Genomic DNA, 16,165 nt, shown 5'->3' with positions numbered 1-16,165 from the left:
GTTCTATTTTATCTAGCTAAAATCTTTATTTGCAGAGGGTGAAAATTCAATGAAGAGATACTGACAAAGATTTCTAAACCACTTCTAGAAATGGCTCCAATAAAGTTAAGAACATTAAGATTTTTAACTCACTATTTTAATATTGCCAATAACTACATCAGGTGGAAACTGTACATGACAAATTGGAAAAGAGTTTCAGTGTAATGGTTTCAGCAAAGTAATGTACTGACTCTGCTTAAGAACATCACTACAGTAAAAACAGTGGCAAACAAGAACTTGGCACCACATTTACAAAGTAAAGGCATGCTGTTTAATACACAGTTTCAAAATCTCTGAAGATGAAAGGCCCTGGTAAATGCAGAACAAATTGCACCGTCTACAAAATTCCCCACTGATTTAAGACCAAACACACACACAAACAATTAAGTGGTCAATTAAGTAGCTTTGCAGCAGCACATACTCTCCCCCCTATTTGGAATTTGACAACTCACCGTTCAATTGGAAGCCACCATGGGCAGTTTATATAATCAGATTTCCACCTTCTACACCAGCAGCACACTCTGAGATTTGGTAATCAGCATAAACCAGGCTAACCCTCCCCAACTTTTTAAATCAGGAAAAGCCTGTCACCCTGCTACATGAAATCTATCTTTGGGGGAAGGGAGAAAGCCTTACAGTGTATGTAAGCAGAATGGTAACAAAGGAGACATCAGAAGAAGCCACAGCTTTAGCCATAAGAATTCTAAGGCCCTTTTATGTAATTGCAGTAATATTAAGTTCTGACCACACCAAGGTTTAAAAACAAAAGGTTCCTGCTAAGAGGAATACTTTCTGCATGATCTGGTCACATGTGCATAGTTAAGTGTTTGTTTTTAAAACAAGACTGTTTGCACATACAGAAATAAAATTTAGTTGAGATACAGTTTTGACAGAAAACCCTTAAAAACAGCGCAGAAGTGGCTTATTAAAGAAAGAAAGCTACATATTGAAGTTCTGGGATATCAATTTCGTAACAGCTGTACATTTATGAAACTTTGCAATAATAGTGATGCTTAGATGATCAAAACACCACACTTAACAGTAGTTCCGATTTTTGGATTCTAACTTCAGCATCCCATACCAATAAAAAGGTTCCTAGTACAGATGATTGTGCTAAAGAATGCAAGGATTTTCCATGCTGTTTTCATTCCCCAGTCCTGTTCATGCTTGTAGCTGTCCCACGAGGCAGCAAATAAACAGTCCAGTTCATAAAACACTATATCCTGAAATCTGAAAGAAAAAAGTTCATATTAAAGTCTGGTAAACATTTGTACAATGCTAAAGTTCAGAAAAGTTTGCAAAGCTCATAATTTACCTTTCATGGTCACTCTCCATTTAGTAGAGTCCACATTCCTTCAGGTTGTTTTTAATTATAACATCTGTAACAGCATCAAAAACAAACTGCACATTCTTGGTGTCAGTGGCACAGGTGAAATGAGTGTAAATTTCCTTGGTGTCTTTTCTTCGATTGAGATCTTCAAACTGGCACTGAATGTATGCAGCTGCTTCTTCGTATGTATTAGAACCTAGAAAAAAGGATACAAAATGTAACAGCCCTCTTGATGGATCAAACCAGAATTCCTGGTCCAGCATCCTGTCACTTTACAGTGGCCAAGCTGATACCCAGAACAAGTGGGCTATACCCCTCTCTTGTGGTTGTTTCCTAGCAACTAGTAGTAGTAGTAGTAGTAATAATAATAATAATAATAATAATAATAATAATTTTTATTTCTATCTTCCCGCCTCTCCCCATGGATCGAAGCGGGATCACAACAAGGTTAAGATCACAAAGTTAAAATTACAACAACATTAAAACCACAATAAAATAAAAACACAAAACCTAAAAAACATCAAATCTAAAAACAATAGCATCTATCAATCAAGGGGCCAGCTAGACTCATTCCATACCAATGATCTTCATAGGAGGTCAGGAGGATAAGCACAGCGAAAGAGTTCTGTCTTTACCGCCTTCTTAAAGATTTCTAGAGATGTAATAAGGCGGGTCTCTTCTGAGAGTCCATTCCAAAGTCTGGAGGCAGCTATACTAAATGCCTTCAGGGAAGTAGAAACATGTTTGGATGATGGTATTTCCAACAAATTCTTCCCACTTGTTCTAAGAGTGCGGGGCGGATTATATAGGGAGATGCGTTCCCATAAGTAACCCGGACCCAAGCCATATAGACATTCTTCTCTTTTCTTGGGTGGGTGGGTGGATATGACTGAGTGCATATAGAGAGTGATGCATACACATACACACCATGACTAGCAAATAATTTATGCTAATCTACATTCCTTTTAAAGGAACTTCAATGAACTTCATAGCTCTTCTGAAGTATCTGTTTTTAGGGACTATATTTTGTTCAAGTACATTATTTAATATTAATAGTGATTCTTCAATACATTTATTGGAAAAAATAGGCTAAAGAAATGCAGTTGCATTGAGAGGACACCTTGATAGTGTATAATGTAGCTCCATCTCTGATGTTAAACAGAGCTGTGATTGGTTAGTACCTAGATTACCTGGGAACTAAACTATGGGGCCCAAAGCTCTTTCAAGGAAACATGGGATACAGCAACCACAAAATAAGCAACCAATTAATATTAAAGAAACAAATGGATGATAGGATGCTTTAATCATGGTACAGCAAACAGATGAATGCACTGAGAAAAAGCAGCAAGGATTAGAATTTTTGTTTGTAAAAGGGTAGAAAACAAAGGCTGACAAGAAGCTGTAAGTGTTTAGGGATCCAAATGAAATTTCCATCATATAACCTATCTCACAATTAAATGCGAACCATTTCTGAAAACTCAAAATAATTTCAGCAACAGTTTGCTATATTTGCATGGAGTGGCCACTGGTTTTTAAAGGAAATGTTCTGAAAACATTTATGAACACAATCTGCCTGGATTACAGTGATCACTGCAAAGCTTTAATTCTCTTTAATTTAAAATCCCAGTTCCATGATTTAACTTTAGACACCAGCATAAACCATAATTACAATCGCAAAGGTGAAATAGCCCTGAAAGAAATTTGCTAGCAAACAGTAAAACAATGACAATCAGCATTTTTTTTTTAAAAAAGGGCATACATGACCATGATGATTATATGTTGCTGGATTTACACTCTAATCTTTCTGCAATGACAGGGTGCTTAAGCCTAATGAACTGGATCCTACCACAGTAATAATTAGACTAGACCCACTGAAATTCAGTGCATTTATTTTAATTGCCTTATGCAAAAGCACTACAGATGGATAATGTGGTGGTGTGGTAGTAACAGGAGTGACCTGGAAAAATGGAGCTTGTCATGGTACAGAAAGGATCAGAAATTATACCAGGACAGAGCGTATGTGGTTTAGCAAAACACAAGTAGCAGCACAGAAAAGATCAGGAATTAAACCAGGACAGAGCTTACGTGTTTAACATAAAAGAAGTACAGTGCTACCTCGGGTTACGAAATTAATTCGTTCCGCCGTTCCGTTCGTAACCCGATAATTTCGCAACCCGAAAAGGCTTTCCGTTAGCGCTGGAAAGCCGCTAGCCGCGCTTTGCGTTTGAATTTCGCGCCGAAATAAATTTCGTAACCCGAAAAAAATATCGTAACCCGGAACAGTTTTTTCCAATCTAACTTTTTCTTTTTTTAATTTTTAATGACACACAAAACAGAAAAGAAAACAACCATAACACCACACAATACTTTTTCCAACATAAACATAAATCACCCCCCCCCACCCCAATGTATCCTCCCACCCCTTACTCTAAGCAAATTGTACATCTCCTTATCCCACTCATACCCCCTACTTACTTACACTCATCCGTTTGGCTTCCTTCCCCTTTGATTTCCTTTCTTCTTTGTGTATCTCTTACCTTCACCCTTAACTAATACTAACTATATATTATCTATTGTACTTCTACTAGTTCTCCACTACGATTGCTACCCTATCCTCTTGATATCCTACTCTTATTTTAAACCACAAATCAGAGTATTCCAAATCTCATTAATTCAGTTAATCAATAATCATAAATAAATTCTTTCCCATATTGCTTCCTCATATATCTGAACACTAATAACCATTCGTCCTTAATCCTTTGTGTTATGTTCCCCATTCGTTCATCTCTTATTACTTGTGTCATTTTATCCATTACTATCATCTCCATGAGTTTTGAAATCCATTGTTCTATCTTCGGAATATCTTTTGTTTTCCAGCTTTGCGCAATCAAAATTCTTGCTACCGTAGTCATATAAAAGAGTTGTTTCCCATATTTCCTTTCATTATTAATTTCAAATATTCCCAAAAGAAAGCTTTCTGGTTTTAACTCTATTTTAATTTGCAGTATTTCCTCAATTTTGTCTCTGATTTGCCTCCAAAATTTCTTAATACTTTTGCAGTTCCACCAGCAGTGTATGAACGTACCTACTGTTTCCCCACATTTCCAACATTTGTTGTCCTTATTTTTATAAATTGTGGCTAATTTTTCTGGAGTTAGATACCATCGATAAAACATTTTGTACCAATTTTCTTTTATATTTTGAGAAGCGCTATATTTTAATCCCTTTGTCCATACATGTTCCCATTGGTCGAATTGTATGTTATATCCAATATATCTGGCCCATTTAATCATAGTACAGTATCTTTAACAGTCTCTTCTTCCATTTCCCATTCCAATAATTTCTTATATATTTTCCCAATCAATTTATCCTGATCTTTTGTTAATAAACTCTCTAGTTCTGTTCTATCTTCTACCTCTCCATAAGTTTTTAGATCTGGATGAGGGAAAACCGACTCAAATTGAATCCAGAGAAAACGGAGGTACTAGTGATAGGTTCTCCTGGTCCAGGAATGGCGGTGGTTCCACCTGTCCTGAACGGGGTCACGCTCCCTGTGAAGGACTCCGTGCGCAGTCTGGGGGTGCTTCTTGACTCGTCACTTCACCTGACTGCTCAGGTGAATGCGACGGTCAAGAGCACCTGTTATCAGCTTCGGCTGATCCGCCAGCTGCGCCCATATCTGGCCCAGAGGGACCTAGAAACTGTTGTACATGCTCTGGTAACCTCGAGATTGGATTTCTGCAACGTACTCTACACGGGGCAACCCTTATACCAAACTCGGAAGCTACAAATGGTGCAGAATATGGCGGCCCGGCTGGTCACTGGTGCTCCCAGGACCAGCCATATAACACCGGTTCTTAGGGACCTCTATTGGCTGCCCATTCGCTTCCGAGCTCAATATAAGGCGTTGGTTATTACCTATAAAGCCCTAAATGGCTTGGGCCCAGGATACCTAACGGACCGTCTCTCCCCGTACATTCCGCCTCGCACCCTCAGAACGTCTGGGCAGCAACTACTGAAGGTGCCTGGGGCCAGATTAGCCTCCACCTCGCGGAGGACTTTTTCCATAGCTGCCCCAGCCCTTTGGAATAAGCTGCCGACTGAGCTCCGCTCATCTACCACCCTGGCCCAATTTAGGAAGGATCTCAAAACCTTCCTATTCCAGCAGGCATTCCCCGAATAAATATCCTGTGGGCCTCCCTCCTCTTCCGTGGCCATGAGGTTGGGCTATAGGGGCTTTTTATTTGTTATTGTGTTTTATGGTTTTTAACTTTTCCTGCACTGTATGTATTTTAATCTTGTTGTTAGCCGCCCTGATCCCTGGAAGGGCAGGATAAAAATAAAATTTTTATTATTATTATTTATTTTAATGTTCTCTCATATATTCTCCTATATGCGTACCACCCCATATCAAATCCTATCTGTTCAGCCGCGCTTTGCGTTTGAATTTCGCGCCGAAATAAATTTCGTAACCCGAAAAAAAAATTGTAACCCGGAACAGTTTTTTCCAATCTAACTTTTTCGTACCCCGGAAATTTCGTAACGCGATCATTTCGTATCCCGGGGCACCACTGTAGCAGCAAGAGACAGGAGGAGAACACACACACAAAAAAAAAGATGTTTGCATAGTGCATGCTCACTCAACTTTATGAACACACCCTACTGCAATGCGCTATGTGCCTGCAGCATAAAGATGGATAGGTGGTACAGAGGAAACAAGAAATCTAGCAGGAAGTCTCTTAGCTACTGCTTCTATGAAAATCAGGTGCTAGACATGTGACTAAATGGATGGCCTGAGGGGAGGAGGAACTGGCATTAGCCTGTTCCTTCTTCTACCACCACACCTTTCTGGGCCTCTAGCTGCCTCCAGAGAGGCAGCTGGAGCCCAAGAAAGGTCTGGGAGGAGGAGGAGGAACAGGCACATGCATCTGTTCCATCTTCTCTGCACTGGGTGCCTGGCCAAATGGAGTTGCGTGCCACCTGTGGAACGCATGCCATAGGTTTGCCAGCAAGGGCTTAGAGTAAACAGTGCTGCAGCCAGAAGTGCTCTTTACTAGATACCAGACAAAATCAAACTGGACCCCAAAATTCCCTTGTTTATTTGGTGCTCAGACAGATGAGAACAACAAGAACCACCTCATAAAACACTGAAAATACTGTATGCTTTATTCACAAAAGCACTTCAATTTAGTAGTTACATCTAACAGACTTTAAGGGTAAGTCCTTCAGAAGCAACCAAAAAAATCTATCTTTCAATGTTTAAGAAGAGCAATGTTTAGTAGGCACTTGGACTGAGACTCAGTGGGCAGTTTAAACAAGATATTTTAAAATGAGAATGCGTAATTTAATCTCACCCTTATGTTAAGAACTTCATAACATTAAGGCAGAGTTGCATTTTTTGAAACTGTATACTTTCCTCTGATGAAGATAGTAACATTGTAAGCCTATCAGGAAAAACAATGTATAGGAAATGCTTTTGTGAGCTCTCTTTTCTTTGGCTTGGAAATGGTGATAATGTTCTCTATGATTCCCCCACCTCCTAAGTTCCAGTCACAAGTTGCCAGCTTACTTCCTCTACCATCAGTATGCCAATATGTCAGCTTGTAAGGTGTCACAGAACATCCTGTTCTGGGAAGCTTCTCCATTGTCTCTCATTTTTGTAAAACTTTTAGACTATTTTAGATTTCATGCTAGGCAGTGGCTCACCTGCACTTCCTCTTTGTAATAAATTGGAGACAACTGATTTATTAAAAATAATAATTTTTAAAATCAAGTTTCAATTTAACTGAAAAGACTTAAGTCTCTTTAAGAATTATGTTCTATCCTTCCAGTAAACTGTTCATCTGAAAGTTCAGCTATGCTGTTTGAACGTTTCATAATAGCTGAAAAATTATCTTACAATAGCAGAGAGTTTCATGGCAGGTGTAGAATTTGCAGCAGGCTAGCAGAAAAATTATGGCTGCCCAAAAAGAAAAGCCACATTTGTGAACCCCAGTATAATGTATATGCACTTGGTTCTGTATCTATTAATTAGCAGTTGTTGGACTATCACAAGCAAGGGGCAAAACAGACTGGTGGCAAAGAGCAGCCTCCAGCCGCTATAGGCCTGGGATCACAGTGATTGCACCACCCATTCTCAAAGCAGGCCACCACCACAGTGCCAAACAGGCCGCCAGCAGGACCGATTTTTTATTGCACCTTTTCCCGGTGACCTGAAAGTGGCTTCTGGCCACTCTGGGGGCATGCATCATCTGCACACCATGCCCCCTAAGCAGCTGTAAGCTGCTCCTTTTTGCCCACCTGTTTTGGGCCCAAGACTGTCTATTAGTGGGAAGAAACTGTGTGGTGACTTGAATGAATACAAACAAATAAGACACACTCAGACTTCAAACCATATACTGTATGTTCAAATTCTTACTTTGTGAGGCAAATAACAGTGTTAATGAAGTTAACAACGAAGTGTTACAGTGTTAATAAAGTTAACAATGAAGCTCATAATAGATGTCATAATTGCAGGATGGTATTAAGAGTGTCCTCTACACCAGGCATATAAATGGGGTACAAAATCTTTCAATACTTTGAGAAACCACCACTTTTATTTTGCATTTAAATATATTTAAATGAATTTCATCACATATAAACAAAAGAATAGCTTGGCGAAACAGGGAAATATTATATTAGATATCTGCTTCCATCAGGAAACATAACCATGACCATAAAATAGAAGAATATATTGAAAACAGCACCAGTAATAAGTAGAGCTACAGTTAGCCTGATTTCACCAAATGGGAATGCTAGTACACACATTTCTATATATTTAAAAGGCTATATAAAAGATGAGCCAAGAAATAAGGTTGTGTATACCTTCACAAACATTTTTAAAAAATAACAGGACACTTGCTTTTATTATGTTGGTCATTCTCAACATATTGTTCCTACTATCTTGATTTTACCTGGGTATTCTGGATAACAAATTGTTAGTGGACTCCTCCTTATCTTTTCCTCAAACAGATCTTTCTTGTTCAGGAAAAGAATGATCGATGTATCTGTGAACCACTTGTTGTTACAAATGCTGTCGAAGAGTTTCATACTTTCGTGCATACGGTTCTGGATGGGGGGGGGAGAACAACCCATAGTGAAACAGTTTGACATACTTAAATAATTAGAACACAGTTGTAATACAAAGATGTGAATTATTCAATTCGATGTCCAAATAAGCAAGTACTTCAAGCAAATAGCTGGATTCTATTGTTAAAAAAGTCACAAAAAGATCCTGAATTCTCCATAATTTCAGCTATTACAATTACAAATTTCCTACAAAATGTGACCCACTGCCTTACTTATTTACTGTAATGAAATTCTACATTAATTTTTGACATATGATTCAAGATGGTATTTTGGTTTTCATTACCCGTCAGTTTAAAAAGTTACACAGCTACCTGTCAATGTAGGAAATTTGAAGAAGCATACAAGAAAAAAAAAGTTTCCATACCTTAAAATATGATTACCATTAGTAATTTTCAAGGCAACCATACAGCAAAATAAGTCATTTTGGTGAAAGTTTTTCAAACAAACTATACAAAACTTCAAGTTAATTTCTATTATAGTTCACATTATGCAGAAAATAAGGAACTCTATGGCTACATACCATTTCTTCATCCTCAGCAAGAACAAGGTCATAATCACTGAGAGCTACGCAGAATATAATTGCTGTTACTCCTTCAAAGCAGTGAATCCATTTCTTACGTTCTGAGCGCTGACCACCAACATCAAACATCCTGGCAGGAAGATAAATGACTTGAAGATTGTGCCAAAATAAGAGTAAAGTTTGCCTCCTCAGTACCATCATATGTACATAACAGGCCTTCTTTGCCTCTAAAAGAATCTATGCATAATGCTCAAATTCACAAAAAGGACATTATATTGACATTAAATGTCTGCAATATTGTCCCTTTCTAATCTTTTCTACCACAAAAGTTTCCACAGAACAAGACTATTTGCATGACAAGACTATTTGCCTAACTACTGTATAAATGTCCTAAGATATACACCATCCTTTACTGAGTGATAAAATAACAGATGACGATTTGGCTATTTTAATGACTGTGCACATATTTTTGTGTGCTTTTATTGACATTTTGAAACTGTATTGTTTGGTTTTATCTGTTGTAATGCCGCATCGATCCTCAGGGAGAGGTGGGAAATATAAATAAATAAATATTATTATTGTTTAAATATTTGAAAGGATGTCATATTGAGGAGGGAGCAAGCTTGTTTTCTGCTGCTCCAGAGAACAGGACCCGGAACAATGGATGCAAGCTACAGGAAAAGAGATTCCATCTCAACATTAGGAAGAACTTCCTGACAGAAAGGGCTGTTCGACAGTGGAACACACTCCCTCGGAGTGTAGTGGAGTCTCCTTCCTTGGAGGTCTTTAAGCAGAGGCTGGATGGCCATCTGTTGGGGATGCTTTGATTTGGATTTCCTGCACGGCACAGGGTTGGACTGGATGGCCCGTGCCGTCTCTTCCAACTCTATGATTCTATGATGATGATTATTATTATTAACTAGCAGTAACAGTAAAAAACATTTTCAACAACAAAGCAGTTATGGTAATTATGGATCCCATGATAATCAGGTGAAACTGTCAGCAATAGCCACCATCAATCATGGCCTCTCTAGCACTCAAGGGTGCCAAACTGGGATATAGGCAATGGTAATTTCAACCAGCAAGGGATTAAGTACAGGCAGAAGCATGGGACAGATGCCACTCACCTCCTTTACTCTAAATATATATTGCAGAGGTTGGGAAACTACTGATAATTGTCCAAAAACATCTACTGATTTATACTACTTTAATTGTGACTGCCTATCAATACATATAAGAAAACCAGCATCTCCTGCCACAGACTAAGAGCTCTAAGGGGCACATGATCTAGGAAATCTGAAATAAAATCATAGTATCACAAAAGGAGTGACACCCTGTAAGTAAGTACAGTATATACTTCTACATTGCTATCTCTATAACACAGATGTTGTAGCCTGTTTCTAACTACACCATTAACTGAAAAGAAACCATAAATTTAAATGTTCAATTTTTGCAATGTGAATTCATGCATTCTTTAATGGCAGACAACACTGAAAGAATTTTTTTAATTGGAATACATTGAAAGAAGAACACTGCCATGGTGACTGATATACAGGTATTTCTCATCATATTCTCTCTGAAATACAGAGATATTGCACAATGCACAAATGGAATGCTATGCTGATACTCTGTTTAGCATCCTTTCTGTTCCCAAGCAGCAGAGCACATGAATAGCCTATAAGCACAGTGTTCCAGTAGCAACTTGTTATACCATATTTACATAATCAAAACTGCTCTAAAATACAAGATAGGTGGTTGCTGTAGTCAAGCTAATCTGCCATAAACTTTTATATACACTACTGCAATATGTTTTAGTGTTTTGAGTTTCTCTTAATCAGTATAACCCCAGAGCCAGCTAAAAGATATGACCTTATTTTATAAAAGAAGTAACTTCAAAAGTCATCTAACTGACTGACAACAGGCCCAACATGCAGTCCACACCCTCAAAGCCTCCTACCTTACAGCTAACTCTAACTTAAATTAAGAGCTACATAAACAAGATTACTTATAGAACTGCTCCAGAAATTCTTTAAAAATTAGGGGAATTCTCCTGTGTGGAGAGACAATTATAATATATTTTAAGATTCTCACCATTGCAAAAGAAGTGCTTTGATCTTGAGACAGAGCTCTCTATTCACCTACATTGTTGTAATGTAAGTGTGCAGTCACTATAGGAAGATGTAGAAAGATACAAACCACTCACTTCTATGCTCAAAAACAGCAGCTTGCATCTGAATCTGAGTAACTATTCATCACTGAGTGTACAGGCACATTACAGAGGTCTAATGGCATACCTAAAATGCATCCAGTTATACATGCTGAAATGATATCATGGGATCTATCTACCCGTTCAGTGCAAGACATTCTGTATTTAGCAAGACTCAGATATTCACCAGCACAGAAAAATGAATCTACTTTCAATTCCATCCCATCAGCTGTACATGAGGGTATCTCATGCATACAACAAAACCATCGAACGGATGAATTTCTATTTAATCATATTTTAATCTTAAAGTGACTCAACAAAATTTTAGATGAATCTTTTACTAGCTGGATTCAATTTGTCTGCTTATATCTGCAGGACTCAAAAGAAAAAAATATAATGTTGTTTTCAAAAACTATTTTGAAACACACACCATACTCCCTTCGACTGAGGTTTAATAGTCAGACCATTAAGCTGCACTACAATTCACAGCTTTCTACTGGACCAGTTAGAGTTGAGATAATACTGCAAACTAAAGGCAACCTCCAGCAAATCCCCACCCTACTTTCAGCTGACAGGAAAACAGTCAGTTCAGACCCCTAGGCAGGAATCATTTCTCCTTCTCCCAGCAGCCTGCTATGTGGAGTGACAGAGAAAGAGAGAACAAATATATGGCGGGGGGGGGGGAGTGGCCCCACCTCTTTCTCGCTCTGGTCCTGTCCAGAGCTAACAACTTAATTAATTAATTAAATTGCCCCCCCACTCCCAATGCTGTGTAGGAAATACTTTCTCCAAAGTGCATTATAGGTCAAATCATCCTCTCCTTGGAAATGGTAGTATTCATTGCTTGACAAATTGCTTTTGCAACATGGAACAGCCCCTGAATGAACACGCAATGCCACCTTTGGCCCAGTGCTTGAGGACAGAACCAGCAGATGGCAAACCACTGGCACCAAAGACATAATATTGGACAGGCATTCCTTTCCCTCCAGTCATTACAGAGCCAGGCATGGCAAGGCCTGAGCCTGCCAAGAAAAGGAGGCATTACTCCCAAGGGAACGTGACCCTCAACAGAAAAATGGTACCCTGCCCTGGGTTAAGGAAGAGAGAAAGAAAATAATTTGAAAGTAGGCTGCACAAGTTCAATATCTGATTCACTGGAATAGGCTGAAAATGGGCAGATATGTCAGTTATTCTGCATTTATAAAGCACTTTCTGAGAGCTTGTCTCATTTATGTTCTATATATGAGACACTACCATTATACCAACACTACCAAGAGGCTCAATTATGGGCCTAAACCCAATTGTTGATTTCTGTTAGAGTAAACACAGTGCATCAACAGAACTTGACATGCTGACTTTTGTTAACATGTCAGGCTCCCATTGACTCAGTAGGTTTACACTAGTTGGAATTTAAGCCATGGCATTTTTTTATCCAAGAGCCAGTTTGGTGTAGCAGTTTGAGTGTTGGACTACGACTCTTTGGAGACCATGGTTTGAATCATCACTCAGCCATGGAAACCAACAGGATGACTTTGAGCTTATCAGACTCTGTCTTAGAAGAAGGCAATGGCAAATAAATTTTGCCATAAAACCCTATCACAGTGTCACTACAGGTTGAATATCCCTTAATGTGAAGGATAACTAATGTCTGATCCCACCTTAACTGCCATGGCTTCATTTTGTAGAATCGCAGAGTATGTAGTTTGATAAAAAATGGTTAAACTCTCTGTGAATTATAAATATCCATCCCTAAACTGCCACTGGGCAATCTTGGGCAAGTAAGAGTCTCTCAGCCTCAGAGGAAAGCAAAAGGCAAACTCCCCTGAACAAGGATCGCTATAAGTTAGAAATGACTTGAAAGTGTATACACACACACACACACACACACACACACACACACAACCTTTTATCCAAGCTCATTCTGTGATTGCCCTGACCAGTATTCAAAGTTCAAAAACAAATTTAATACTATTTAAGATTTTGCTATATCTTTATAAAAATACATAAATATTGTAAACATTATCCCAATCAAATAGAAAACAAGTACAGTTAAAAGCCGGATGTAAGTGAGCCATATCAGCAGAAATCGAAACAGAAGTAGTAACTCACTGCTCCATGTATCAAATTATTTATCAAAACATTATGAAATACCATTTCTTTCTATCAAAAAGAGGTTGAGATAATGCACTCTAACAAGTCTAGTATTGCGCACACAACCAATTTCTCTAATACTATGGTGACAGGCAGGGATATATTGTGCTTCAGTGCATCCTCATGGCTGGCATGAAGGATGAGAAGCAGAAGGAATTCATACTGAAAGGGATACTGCTTAGATCACACTGATTACGTTAGTGTGGGCACATGCTTATAGGAGGGGCTTCTTACATTTTCCTTTTTCCTCATGCAGAATGTCTAACGTTTATGAATTCCATGAGCAGCAATGCACACCATGGAAACTTGCATTAAGAAGGCTGTGAGCTCTTGCCAGTCCCACTCATTCTGCATGATATATTTTACTAAAATGTGAGACTTGCCAGAAGTTATGACAACAGAAGAGCCAAGAGGTTTTAAAAGATAAACTTAATAAGAATATGGCAATTCCTATAAGGACCTCTCTAAAGAGGAGGTGATAAATTACTATACAGAGGAACATGAGGTATAAGTTACCCGCCCTGAAACGGAAAATACACAGCCTCTGAAAATACATATCAAGCACAACTGATGGCAAGCACTGTAAGAGCTGTGCATGCTCCTTGCCAATGTTTACTGGCTGGTTAGTATTATCTCTACAGTTTTACTGAGAAAGCCATGCACAGTTTAGAGAGCCACATTAATTTCAGCTCCAACTGCAACACAGTAAAATGATGTATGGTAAACCGGAAAATCTTTTATGGTGGGCCTTTTATCTTCTAAGTTTCCAAGAAAAATTATAAAATAGTAGCCAGTATCCTTTTAGTATATGTGCTCCTATAAAGCAAGGGTTCGGTACCTGTGTCTGTGATCCCAACATAAAAGCAGCTGAAAAAACAAAACAATAAAAAAGTGAACTTACACCAGGAATCTCTAGCAAGAACAGAATATAATGACAGAGGCATACTGTATTATTTAAAGCCACAGGCAAACTAAGTTTACACCATCATGTGGAGAAGTAAAAGTGGTACATTTTATACCCCACCAAAGAAAATTGGTGTGATACTGTAAGAAATGGCAGCCCTCCGGCAATCACATCTACTCACTTGAAGTACAAATCCTTGAAGGTGAAATGTGTTTCCACAATGCCTGTTGTTTTCACTCGGGTCCGCAGAACATCTTGCTGGGTTGGAATGTAGTTCTGTTGGGATATTCTGTCCAAGTCATTAAGGTAGCTAAAATGAGAAGGGGATGAGCAAAGAAGGGATAAAAATACATTAAGAGTCGTTTCTTACATCATCTCCTGTCACTAATATTATTTCTGAACAGTGGAAACTGAGCAGCAGGTATACTGCTGCATCTGTTACATTAATTCTATGTCAATATAGTGTGCAGAACAAAATATATTTGAGCAAATGACACATCTTGGATTCTTCACGAAAGACTTAACATGTGAGCTGTCTTAGATGTTTAGCTTATAATATGATGATGATGAATATTTATTACGGCGCAAAGCCAGCACAGAAAGAAAAGGAAAAACATCAGAAAAGCATAAGCAACGTATAATTACAACCCTAGCCTAAAGAATATTCAAAAAGTAAATTGGGTATATTTTCAACGACAACAACAACAACAAAAAAACCTGATACCAGTCCAGAATGTAAATATGGGTAGATAACTATAAGCAGACCTATCTCCTGGAGTAAACAATTCAAGATTGTGGTTTCAGCTTATCCTATTATATTAAAAAGTTATTAAAATATAAAAACGTGTACAAATTCCTATATATTAACATGATCAATCAATTTACTTGTAATATGTGAAATAAATGTTCTCCAACAAAATAAGCTGTACACACTAATTCACTGGAATTATTATGCCAGTAAATATCAGCTTGAGCCAAATAGCCTTTAATAGGACAACAGTTTTAAACAGGAGTGGGAAATCTGCTGTTCTCTTTGCAAATCCACAGGTTGTCCAATTCTCATTTACAATGTGAAGTTTCCATAGCTCAGTGATGTCTTGTTTGTTATTTTAAAGCACCATGTACTGTGATAGTCTTTATAAAAATAAACCAATAAAAAGTATTAGTAAGATGTATGTAAAAGAGATACAATTCAGAAATGATGGAGTTGCCTCCAGTAAGCAAAAGGAAGAAAGACAACACAGATATATGAGACTGGCAGGTCTGCAGGCACTAGTGTTTTGTTACGGGGTAGTTAATGGTGTACCTGCCTTCTTCATGTTGAAAAAATAAATAGTCTTGATACAGGGTGCTGCAAAGACTATGAGGCCTGTAACAGAGGACTGGCTGAAGCTAACCTCTTCTTCCCAGCACTCCCTGCTGGCACACAACTACCTGAAAACCTCCTGGAAAATCCAGTAGGTATCAGTGACCACCAATTTACAGAAAATGCTTGAGTGAGGGGCTGTCAGAAAAGAAAAAATCAGTTTCCATTAGACCCACTCTGGATGCAACACTACTTGCATATCACATGAGTGATATTTATAAATATTTTTTTTAAAATGCTGAGGGGTGGTGCATTAATATAATTAGTTAAATGACTACAGTTTTGTAGTTAATATAGACTATAGATTTATATCTTGTATTATTTTCATACTACTGGTAGTGATGTACTTGAGTCCCCACAGATACTGTTGAACTATAACTCCCATCACACCTGCCTACTGGCCCTGGGAGCTAGGACTGATGTAAGCCTCACAGAACCTTCAAACCCAACACATTTCTTATGGCATAGGTTTTCACAGAATTAAATCCATTCCTTCAATGCACGAAGTGTATCTTCCAGAA

The 16,165-nt window shown here is 38.2% G+C and overlaps 1 protein-coding gene and 1 non-coding gene across 2 annotated transcripts in view; both read right to left on the bottom strand.

The window, feature by feature from the left end:
* Positions 1 to 114: 114 nt before the first annotated feature.
* The window catches only part of GNAI3 (G protein subunit alpha i3), a 31,105-nt gene continuing 15,054 nt past the window's right edge, over positions 115 to 16,165 (bottom strand). The window contains exons 5-9 of the mRNA XM_042462768.1: positions 14,460 to 14,588; positions 9,018 to 9,147; positions 8,323 to 8,476; positions 1,355 to 1,565; positions 115 to 1,269 (exon numbers count right to left, since the gene is read on the bottom strand). Of these exons, the coding sequence (XP_042318702.1) occupies positions 1,375 to 1,565; positions 8,323 to 8,476; positions 9,018 to 9,147; positions 14,460 to 14,588 (604 nt within the window). The 3' untranslated portion in view covers positions 115 to 1,269; positions 1,355 to 1,374. The remainder of the gene's footprint in view (positions 1,270 to 1,354; positions 1,566 to 8,322; positions 8,477 to 9,017; positions 9,148 to 14,459; positions 14,589 to 16,165) is intronic.
* LOC121930227 lies at positions 12,123 to 12,262 on the bottom strand. The gene has a single exon (XR_006103876.1). It is a non-coding gene; the product is annotated as a small nucleolar RNA SNORA57 (small nucleolar RNA).

Source organism: Sceloporus undulatus, chromosome 4, assembly GCF_019175285.1.
Source record: "Sceloporus undulatus isolate JIND9_A2432 ecotype Alabama chromosome 4, SceUnd_v1.1, whole genome shotgun sequence".
Taxonomy (NCBI): Eukaryota; Metazoa; Chordata; class Lepidosauria; order Squamata; family Phrynosomatidae; genus Sceloporus; species Sceloporus undulatus.
Note: the sequence above shows the minus strand (reverse complement) of the source record. Positions and strands in the feature narration are given on the sequence as shown.